Source organism: Dryobates pubescens, chromosome 16 (assembly GCF_014839835.1).
Source record: "Dryobates pubescens isolate bDryPub1 chromosome 16, bDryPub1.pri, whole genome shotgun sequence".
Taxonomy (NCBI): Eukaryota; Metazoa; Chordata; class Aves; order Piciformes; family Picidae; genus Dryobates; species Dryobates pubescens.
The window spans coordinates 21,428,631-21,439,867 of NC_071627.1; the positions used below are offsets into that span (position 1 = coordinate 21,428,631).

General features: G+C 54.4%; 1 protein-coding gene across 1 annotated transcript; it reads left to right on the plus strand.

Moving 5' to 3' along the window:
• The first annotated feature begins 582 nt into the window (after nucleotides 1-582).
• On the plus strand, nucleotides 583-3,252 carry ATOX1 (antioxidant 1 copper chaperone). The gene is made up of 3 exons (XM_054168405.1): nucleotides 583-696; nucleotides 1,839-1,914; nucleotides 3,049-3,252. Exons 1-3 carry the CDS (start codon nucleotides 691-693, stop codon nucleotides 3,180-3,182), a joined length of 216 nt encoding a protein of 71 aa, XP_054024380.1. The 5' UTR covers nucleotides 583-690; the 3' UTR covers nucleotides 3,183-3,252.
• Nucleotides 3,253-11,237: the final 7,985 nt, after the last annotated feature.

Genomic DNA, 11,237 nt, shown 5'->3' on the forward strand with positions numbered 1-11,237 from the left:
AGCTGCCCAGGTCAGGCTCCCCGCTGCCCCGGGGGCGCTGTGCGTGGCTGGGGCTCCCCGGGCCAGCTGCCCAGGTCAGGCTCCCCGCTGCCCCGGGGGCGCTGTGCGTGGCTGGGGCTCCCCGGGCCAGCTGCCCAGGTCAGGCTCCCCGCTGCCCCGGGGGCGCTGTGCGTGGCTGGGGCTCCCCGCCGGCTCCCTGCTGCCCCGGGGGCGCTGTGCGTGGCTGGGGCTCCCCGCCGGCTCCCCGCTGCCCCGGGGGCGCTGTGCGTGGCTGGGGCTCCCCACCGGCTCCCCACTGCCCCGGGGGCGCTGTGCGTGGCTGGGGCTCCCCACCGGCTCCCCACTGCCCCGGGGGCGCTGTGCGTGGCTGGGGCTCCCCGGGCCAGCTGCCCAGGTCAGGCTCCCCGCTGCCCCGGGGACGCTGTGCGTGGCTGGGGCTCCCCACCGGCTCCCCGCTGCCCCGGGGGCGCTGTGCGTGGCTGGGGCTCCCCGGGCCAGCTGCCCAGGTCAGGCTCCCCGCTGCCCCGGGGTCGCTGTGCGTGGCTGGGGCTCCCCGCCGGCTCCCTGCTGCCCCGGGGGCGCTGTGCGTGGCTGGCGCTCAGGGCCCGGCCTCGGCCCGCAGGAGCCGTTCGCGTCCCGCCCCTTCCTCCGCGCCCTGCCGACAGCCGGGAGCTGCCGCCGCGCTCCGCCATGCCGGTGGGTCTGGGCCTGGGCAACGCTGAGGAGGGCATCGGAGCAGGCTGGGGACCGAGAGGGGCCTGCGTGGGGCCGGGGGACGTGGTGGGGCTGGGCCCGGCGCCAGCGGAGGCGGTGGGGGGGGGGGGGGGCGCTGCCCGGTACGGGGAGTCGGCGGAGTCCCCCCCGGGAACCGGGGCTTGGGCGTACAGAGCGGCCCGGGGTGGCACTCCTGTGGCAGGAGCCCTGCTGCTCCGTCCCGATCCCTTCTGCGCCATCCCGACCTCTCTGCCTGCAGCCCAGCAGCCCGGAGCAGGCTGGGCGTTTGTGAAATGGAAACCAAGCAGATGCTGTTTACGCCGGGAAACCCTGGTGGGAACCCCTGCTCGCCATCTCCTTTCCCGGGTGAATGGTGCCCGCCCGGGTTTTAATCTCTTGGTGTCGGGGTGCAAAGAGGGGTTTCGAATAGAAGGAAGTATGCATGTGGGTAACAAATAATAGGTTTGTTGGTTGGTGGATTTGGGGTTTGGGGTTGGGTTTGGGTTTTGCAAAGGAAAGTAAGAAATATGCAAGAAAATGAAATCAGGATCTGTCTGGTACCGAAGCTTGAGCAGGGTGGTTAGTGTTACAGGGGAGCATGCTTATGGTGACCCAGTGTTTCTCACAAGAAGTGAAGGGATGGAAAACCATCACTGACATTCCCTGAATTTTAGTTTTGTTGGTATTTTTGTGAGTTTATTGTGCTGGGGACCAGAGGCCTTGGTTAGGCACCAGAAGAATAGGATGGGCAAGCACCAAGAGCTTTGCAGACCGAGTCAGGACAGTGGGTGGCTGAGGGTGGGAAACTTGAATCTCGTGGGCTCCTCAGGGCAAGTAGAGTGGGTCCAGCAGAAGCCTGCAGTGATGGCAACCTGTGCTGGCCCTAAAGGTGGCCCTGCTGTGTGCAGGGACCAGACAGTCTCCAAAGGCACCTCAGGGTGACACTGTGAGGAGTACCAAGAGCTCTCAGTTCTGCTGAGGATCCCTTAGTGACCTATGTGGAGCTTTTGGTCGGGAAGGAGTTGAACCCACCTCCCAAAGGAAAAAGGTGAAGCGTGGAGGAAGAGTGCTTGTGGTGTGTTGCCAGCTGCACCCTCCCTGATGCCTCCTCTGCCTCTTCTCAGAAACACGAGTTCTTTGTGGACATGACCTGCGAAGGCTGCTCCAACGCAGTCACCCGCGTCCTGCACAGGCTGGGAGGTAAGTCAGCGCTGGGTGAGGGGCAGCCAGCTCGTCGGGGCAGCACCAGCCCTGAGGCAGGATGTCGGTGCCCTGGGGTCCTCCATCCTGCGAGGGCAGCGCTGTGGGTGAAAGCTGAAAGTGGCTGGTTGCAAACCTCTGCTCCCTGCTCTGCCCTGGGCCTGCCGCTTAGTCAGCGATGAGTCGCTGATTGTCCGCAGGACTTGGGTGACCTCTTGAAGAGCTGTCAAGGCAGGGTGGAGCTGCCATGGCTGCAGGTGGCCCTGAATCACCAGGGTTTCATCCCAAGCCTTCTGGGAACCACGCTGGTAGACCCTTGCTCAGGCTGCCAGAAGGAAGGGAGGTGGATGTCCTGCCAGGCTTTGTTCCCGGGGAGGCTTGGGGTATCTGTGGTGCTTCCCTAGGTGTGTCATCAGCGTCAACATGCAGAGCCATCACAGTGCAGAGCTGCTGAGCAGAGCATTTGGTGGTTGCCTGCACAGCCTGTTTTTAATACCATCTGGAAAATTATAACCCATACCTCCTTTGTGCTGGAAGTACCAGGAAAGAGGATCTGACCCAGGCTTGCCAATTGGGAGGATGTGTCACCCTGCTCCCCTGTCCTCCCCAAGTGAGAGCAGCTGTGAGGCACCAATGTGAAGGGCTTGCTGGTAGCTGGTACCACCACTGACCCTGTGTCCTGACCCTCTCCTAACCCTGCACTAACTCCTTCATTATTCCTGTCTGTGCTAAACCACAGCACAGGCTGAGCTGGGTGGAGATTATAGTGGTTGGTTTAAACTCGGCTCATTCTGATTATTGCATGAGTGATTGTGTTTATCAAAGGTGGGGTGAGCACACTCAAGCAACTGAGAAACTCTGGTGCCTGATGCAGATCTATAGGAGGTCTGGCTTCCTGTGTACCATTGCTGGCAGGACACCAGTCTGGTTTTGCTGGCTGGTGGAGGCATCAGGGTTTACTGGCAGGAGGCACACATACCTTTGACTCGTGGCAGTGGTGTGGGATAGCTGCCTAGCTCACCCTAGGACAGGTAAACATGAATTTGGGAGCTCAGTTGTGTGAGGGTGAGCTCTTCCCTTGCTCACACCCTTTGGCTACTTCCAGCTGTGCAAAACTTGTTCATTTCCTTGTAGGTGTCCAGTTTGATATTGACCTGCCCAACAAGAAGGTGTGCATCGACTCTGAGCACAACGTTGACACCCTGTTGGAAACCCTAAAGAAGACTGGAAAGAATGCTTCCTACCTGGGGGAGAAGTCTGCACAGTAGGCTTGGCTGGTGTGAGGAGGCTAGGTATATAGCAGGTGTATGCCATGTGTATGAGGAGATCTGAGCTTTTTTCCCCATTCTCTCAGTAAAGCAGGCTGTTTTCTGGGAGGTTGGAAAAGATCTGCAGGCCCAGCTTCAGCAAACCCTTCCTGTCAGAGGAGCAGCAGGACCACCTACAGCCAGCACCATTTCAGGATAGGACCCCTCAGCTACTCTGGAAAGCCCATGTGATCCCAACCATGGTTGTAGGGGAGAGGTAGAGCACAGCCTTTGTGCCATTCCCAGGTGAATCTAGAGCTTGCCAGAGCATATCATGCATGAGAACAAATCACAGAGACCTTTGCCAGCTGACCACAAGGAGACTGGTGGCCCCCAGCAGTACCAGGGAGGGGGATGGGACACAAAGACCCCTGTGGGTACGTGGTGGCAGGGGGTTGGGTGTTACCTGAGAACATCCAACATCTGGTTCTGTTATCTTGCTGGTAATTCTCCACTAAACTCGAGGATCCAAGAAGAGCAGCACCCCGCTGCCCTCACAGACAGAAAGTGCTGGGTTTCACAATAGCTCCCAGCACACAGAGCCCCTGGCCAGGTGGACATCTGTCCCACAGAGCACCTGATTGTGACAGCCTGGTGCTTTCTTTAGAATCCCAGCACGATGAGGATGTGTGCAGAACTCTTTCCTGACTGAAATCTTTGTGTAGGCAGGGTTCAGTTTCAGTGGAAAAGAATGAAGGGGAAGGATCAAGCTCCCCACTCACTGCATGTTCTGTTCCTGTGCTGCAGCTCTTCAGAGCTTGTCAGTGGTGCTTTCTAATCCAATGACATTGTTTTACAACTGCCTGGCTCCATCATCACCAATAGCCAGCACAGATGCACTGAAACCAGTTCATGCTGATTTAATTCCCAGTCAGTAAATTAAATCAGAGCTTTACACCAGCAGGAATTAAACAGATACAAGAAAGAGTTGAGCTGATGCTGAGGTGTGTGCTAGAGCTGCTTTTATTTTAATAGACTGACTTAAGAGATTTTTAAATGTGCAGTTTGTATCCTTTGAGCAAGCTCTCAGTACTACTCAGAAATGGCTTCAAATCAGCCTTAATCAAGTAGCATTGCTATTTAAACAGAGGGAGAAACATGCTCTGAATTGATTGTGCCTCAAATGCTCTTCACCTCCTAGTACTGACTGCAGGAGCTGGTTTCAACCTGCAGGGGCTTGTGGACTATGTCTCAAAATGCCCTGCAGAAGTTAACCATTACAGCAAAGCTCATCTCGAGGCCTGTGGACATGTCCCTGGCTCTGTGTTCTCACCACTTTCCCTCGCATCAGGGCAGCTGGGCAGTCAGTTCAGAGCATTTCTCTCCATCCTCTTTGTTTTCCTGTTGTATTTTGACTGAAGCTGTTTAACTTACCTGGGAATTCCAGGATCCAAAACAAAAGAGGGGTAGCTGGACTGCCCTAGCTAGTAGAGTAGAGTAGAATGGAATAGAGTAGAATGGAGTAGAATGGAATAGAGTAGAGTGGAATAGAGTAGAGTGGAATAGAGTAGAGTGGAATAGAGTAGAGTGGAATAGAGTAGAGTGGAATAGAGTAGAGTGGAATAGAGTAGAAAAAAGTAGAGTGGAATGGAATAGACAAGACCAGACTGGAAAAGACCTTTGAGATCATTGAGTCCAACCTATCACCCAGCACCATCTAATCAACTAAACCATGGCACCAAGCACCCCATCCAGTCTCTTCCTAAAATCTCCAGTGATGGCAACTCTACCACCTCCCTGGCCAGCACATTCCAATGGCCAATCTCTCTTTCTATGAAGAACTTCTCCCTAACATCCAGCCTAAACCTCCCCTGGTGCAGCTTGAGACTGTGTCCTCTTGTTCTGGTGCTGCTTGCCTGAGAGAAGAGACCAGCCCCTGCCTGTCTACGACCTCCCTTCAGGTAGTTGTAGACAGCAAGAAGGTCTCCTCCTCTGAGCCTCCTCTAGGCTAAGCACCCCCAGCTCCCTCAGCCTCTCCTCCTAGGGCTAGTAGCTTGCTGCTGGATCACTTCAGCTGTCATGGGAGAGGAGGAAGGAAAAAATAATCACAAAATGTAAGGTTTACAGCACATTTCCATCCTTAGGGAATATGTTTAGGCTTCTATCTCTGAAAGGCGGGAGGGTAGTTGGCAGCGCTTGGGGCGGTGGGGCGGCTGCGTTGGTGCGGCCGGCGGCCAGCAGAGGGCGCCTTTGCACAGCGCTGCCGCCTGGGCGCTTCCCCCATTCATTCCTCTCTTCCTTTATTTCGCAGGAACCCAAAACAGGACTTCGGCAAAAAAACAAACAAACAGACAACTGGCTTAACTGTTTACATATCTTCCAACTTGCTCTTTCATGTGACCCTTACTGCCCTGCCAGATGTCGGAAAGCAGAGGGGCGGGCAGGAGACAGCAGCTGTGGCTTGGGCTTCACGAGTAGAGAAGTCTAGGGGAGGTGGTGATGTGCTGTTTCTAGTTGCACAGTAAATCAAGGTGCTGCTTCTATCTTCCAGTGCATGTCTGTGTGTCTTGTGTGTCTTTGTACTGCTTTCTGTAGAACACATGGCTCTTCAGGGTGGGAAACTACCCATTATGTGCAAGACAGGTCTCCCAGGAAATTACAGCTGTCTTTAGACTGCAGCCTCTGCTGAGGAGCATGCCTCAAGAGGACAAAGCTTGAGTGTCACTTAGGCTCAGGGAATCAGTATCTTGGCAGATGTCTTTCTGCCACAGAACAAACTTTTCATTTGGGGTGCAAGTGCTGGAAGGAGGGACTCTTGCAGCCCTTGTAAATCAAGGGCAACCAAGTGACCTTTTAAGCTAGATGAGGCCATGGGGCAGAAGTGGGCATGCTTAAATGTAGCCCATATCTGGGGGGGGCTACACTATAGCAATTGTTCTAACACCCAGTGACCCCCTCCCCAGCTGAGAAGGGAGGTTGGGAAAATGAGACCTGTGGGCTAAGATGAAAACAGATTCGATAACCCAGCAAAATTAATATCAGTACTAATGCAAATGAAAGAAATACACAAAGTTAGGCTCAGCCTAGGGAATGTGCAGCGGTCACAACAAACAGGAGAGCAGTCCTGTGCCTGTCCCAGGCTGCTGGCTCCTGTTTCATCTGGGGGATGTCCCCCATGCCTACCAGTCCCACAGGAAGGAAAAGCAATGAAGGCCTGAAGAAGCAGGTGATTCAAGTGCTCTTTCCACACCTGGACACCGAGGTGACTCTTGACACAAGTTACAATTTACTCTTTCCTATTGAGGTTTAGGACTTCAAAGTCCTTCTGTACCACTGATCTAAAGACACCTCTGGGGGTCCTGTGTGAGCGAATTTGATCCCTTCCCTAGCCCCCTGGCCCTTGTGGTCTAGTGTTTGCCTATGTTAGTTGCTACTTACTGCTTGCAGCTTCATCCCAGGCTTGGCCAGGGTGTCTGCCAACAGGCGGCTGCCCGGTGGCTCTGCTCTGGTGGCAGTGGGCTGGCTTGGGGAGGATGTGTGCTGTTGGTTTGGCATGGAGCTGGATGGCACATGGTAGCCTTGGACCCAGCAATCCTTGTGGCTCTTGCTGTCTGCCACACTGGCACTGTTGTGCCTGCTGAGGATAACTCTCACTATGTCTTGCTGTAGACCAGGCTGCCCGGCCTTGATGTCTGGGCTGCAGCTTATGCTTATCCACACTCCCCCAGCTGCCCTGCTCCCCTCTCCTTGGTCTGCTGAACCATCTATTTTGGTTAAAGCTTGCTTATCTCCAAGCCAAACAAGGGAAGACATCTGCCCACAGGCAGCAAGGAGGTGCTTGCAGCTACTTGAAGTTTCAGCACCCATCTGCAGGGCTGCAGTCTCCCAAGCCTCCTCTGCACCATTCAGCATGGCTGGAGGGAATGCATTGTTTGCCTGCTGCAAAAATGCCACACAGCCTTGGCTGGAAATGAGCTGCACTGACCAGCTGTGATCACTCCAAGCTGGCTGCAGAGTGTGGTGGGAATGCAGAATCACTGAAACACTCAGGTGGGAAAAGACTCTCAGGATCACCAAGTCCAACCTATGACCCTACTCTGCAAGGCTCACCCTAAACCATACCTCCAAGCTCCACATCCAAACAACCTTTAAACACATCCAGGGTTGGGGACTCAACCCCTTCCCTGGGCAGCACATTCCACTGCCTGACCACTCTTGCTGGGAAAATTTTTCCTAGTGTCCAGTCTAACCCTTCCCAGTAGTAGCTTGAGGCCATTCCCTCTTGTTCTATCACTACTTACCTGTGAGAAGAGACCAGCACCACTGCCCAGAGGGGAGAGAGGAGCAACCTTTCACCAGCCTGTCTCCTTCCCCTGGAGCTGGGGACTCTTTACCTCCTGGGCTTTTAAGAAATGGCTCTGACTGTCCCCTGGGGCAGGCAGTTGTTACACTGCTCTGCTCCCCCTGGCCATTAGTGTCACTTGCAGACCCTTTTCAGGGGTCCCCATTTACTGCTGTGTTAAGGGCTGCCCACAGGCACTTCCCTGATGTGTCCCTGTCACTTGCTTTGTGATGGAGGCTGTGTGTGTGCAGGGCTTGTGAGCTTGCACGCTGATGGCCTGTAGCATTTGATGCCCTACTCCTCAGTGACTGTTCCAGAGCAGAGGGGTGACCAGTCTGCACAGGCCACCTCTCTCTTGTGCCATACCCTGAGGATGCTGATGGCAGTGAGTGGCTGGGAAAGCACCAAGGGCTCCTGTGAGCCCTGCTTCAGCCTTCATTCAGTGGCTGCAGTACTCAGACCCTCCCATCACATCCCTCTTCCTTTCCCCAGCCATGGGGAAGGAGAAGGGAAGGGAGCTGCTAGGGTTCCTTCTCCAGCCAAGAAGAGGGAAGTGCTGTGATGGTCACTAAGCCCAGCATCATGGAAAACACCAAAGAACCAGGATAACTCCTGCTACAACAGGGCTGGATGATGCCCAAGCTGCTCCTGGTTTTCTCTATCAGGACCCCATTGTCTCTGCTCCCCCATCAACCTTGCAGACTTATCAGGAGTACAGAGTGTTTCAACCAGGCCAGGCAATCTGCAGGACACTCTCTTTCTGCCTGCTTTCATTTGCTCTGGATAAGATAAGGTGTTTGGGAAGGATGACCTGCTAGCCCTGCCTCCAGGACAAGGAGCACAGGAGGCTCTGCTCCCAAAGCTCTGCACCAGCGCTCCTGAAGTGGTGACTCTGCAGAAGCCCAGGGTGCCTCCCAAAAGGCCACCTCTCCCTCAAACATGCAGCCAGAGCTCAGTAATGACACCCTGTGACAGTCCTAGCTTTGGTATGTGGGCTGCATTTGGGCTGGACACAGCTGCACGAGGAAAGCTGAGGAAGGATGGTCAAGTCTGAAGAGAGGAGCAGACCTGCAGGGTGGTTGTCCAAGAGGCTTATGGAAAAGCTGTTGGAGAAAACCCAGCTCCTTCAGAGAGCCTAAAAGGGTAAGACAGCCAGTGCCTAAGCAGAGTCTCTTTGCTGTACCACTGCCCAACTTCAAAACCTCCATTCATCAGACTGGCCTGAAACTGCCCCCCAGGCTGCATGTCATGGAGAGGGACCCCAACACAGGTAACATGGTCACAGTAATTTCCACAGGAAACAATGTGCCAGACACTGAGGCTGTGAGGCTGCTTTCAGACAAGGAAATGCTCAGTTTGCAATGCAAACAGGAAAGGGTGGCCCTTGGAAAAGGAGCTTTCCTGTACCACAGACACCCTGGCTCTGCAGGCCAGCCCAGTGACCCGCTGGAAGAGGAACGTGTCAGCCCTGCCAGCCGCGGGACGAGCAGCTGGTGAGGTGCAGAGCAGCCGACTGCTGGCCATGAAGATGTCCTGCCAGCAGCAGCAGTTTGCTTCTGCTTTCTTCACAAGGTTCTCAGCCCAGCTCCAGCTGAACAGTGACAGTCCATGAATTGTCTCCAACTGCTGCACCCACAAGAACTGAATACAGAATTAACCAGCTTGGAAAAGAGCTTCGAGATCATTAAGCCCAACCTATCCTCCAACACCACCTAATCAACTAAGCCATGGCACCAAGCACCCCATCCAGGCTCCTCTTAAACACCTCCAGTGATGGTGACTCCACCACCTCCCTGGGCAGCACATTCCAATGGCCAATCTCTGTTTCCATGAAGAACTCCTTCCTAACATCCAGCCTAAACCTCCCCTGGCACAGCTTGAGACTGTGTCCTCTTGTTCTGGTGCTGGTTGCCTAGGAGAAGAGACCAACCCCCACCTGGCTACAACCTCCCTTCAGGTAGTTGTAGCCAGCAATAAGGTCTCCCCTGAGCCTTCTCCCCTCCAGACTAAGCAACCTCAGCTCCCCCAGCCTCCCCCCATAGGGCTTGTGCTCCAAACCCCCCACCAGCCCCACTGCCCTTCTCTGGACTCGTTCCAGCAGCTCAACATCCTTCCTAAACTGAGGGGCCCAGACCTGGACACAGTAAACTGGGCAAACCCAGAGGAATGGACCTTAAAAATGCATTTGTTTCCCCTGCCTCCAAATCACCTTTGCTTCCTGCCCTCCCTGCTGTTTCCAACAGCAGGGGTTTGCAGTGCTGCCACCCCTATAGTGCTGCTCTGTTTCTGGGGAGGTCATTTTTTTTTCACCCAGTCTTACCTTCCCCAGCTTTTTTTAACCAAAATCTGATTTTAGTAGATAAAAAGCCTAAATAAATCTACAGCCTGCAGAGCCCAGTCCTTCAGAGCCCAGTCCTTCAGCCATAAAAGAAAAAGCTGCCTTGGATAGCCCAGAGCTGCCTTAAGCACCACTGGCTTTTTGGTGCTTTCTAATTAGCAGTGGAGAGGCAGGGAATGATTTCAGCCAAAGGCACTCAGCTGAACCACCCAGCAAAGGAGAGGATTTCCAAAATAGCACCACAGGGCTGCAGGAAGCAGACAAGGGATGGGAGACCCTCCCTGGTGACTGCAAACAGTCATCCCTGATGGCTTGGAGAGGGAAACTCCAGTTCTGGGCCCCTCAGGTTAGGAAAGATGTTGAGTTGCTGGAAGGTGTCCAGAGAAGGGCAACAAAGCTGGGGAGGGGTCTGGAGCACAGCCCTGTGAGGAGAGGCTGAGGGAGCTGGGGTTGCTTAGCCTGCAGAAGAGGAGGCTCAGGGAAGACCTTATTGCTGTCTACAACTACCTGAAGAGAGGTTGTAGCCACGTGGGGGTTGGTCTCTCCTCCCAGGCAACCAGCACCAGAACAAGAGGACACAGTCTCAAGCTGTGCCAGGGGAGGTTTAGGCTGGGTGTGAGGAAGAAGCTCTTCCCAGAAAGGGAGATTGGCCATTGGAATGTGCTGCCCAGGGAGGTGGTGGAGTCACCATCACTGGAGGTGTTTAGGAAGGGCCTGGATGAGGCACTTGGTGCTATGGTTTAGTTGGTTAGATGGTGCTGGGTGATAGGTTGGACTTGATGACCTCAAAGGTCTCTTCCAACCTGGTTAATTCTATTCTAAACTCCTGTGAAAATTCAGGGTGGGAAAGAAAGGTTCAGTCTGCAACAGTCTCAGGAAACCCTCAGCTGTGGTGTCTGAGTGTTAAAGATTGTTACCCAGGGGATCCATTACCAGAAGATCCCTGTCTTTTGGACCTTCTAATCTTATTCTGCTTTTAAGCATTTGCTGTGAGAAACAATCCCCCTTGGGTCTGTACCTTTGCTTGCTTGTCTGCCTGCTCCCAGCTCAGGCACTGCAGTAGCTGAACTGGGATCTGGATGAGCACCAAGAGTGGTACTTTTCTCGTGGGCAGGATCACAGCCCTGTGCTTTTGGGCTCCACATTGCCCTGACCAGCTGCAATTTGGTTTAGAGCCATGCAGCTGGACCTGTTGCACTGGGCTTAGGGTGATCCTTGTGAGTGCAGACACCGAGTACTCTCACATCTCTGCAGTGGAGGCCAAGCATGATGGAACAGGCAGATTGTGTGGTCCCTTGGAAGGGCTCGAGCTCCCAAACTGTCTGGGAAAAGCTTGGAGAGGTCTATCTGAACTAAATGTGCTGATCTTGCATCTTTTCAGTAAGGTGTACAGAGA

Bases quoted from the DNA above. Each gene is read 5' to 3' on its own strand.
- ATOX1 (XM_054168405.1), top strand. The intron at 1,915-3,048 runs GTAAGTCAGCGC...ATTTCCTTGTAG, and splicing joins CGTCCTGCACAGGCTGGGAG to GTGTCCAGTTTGATATTGAC.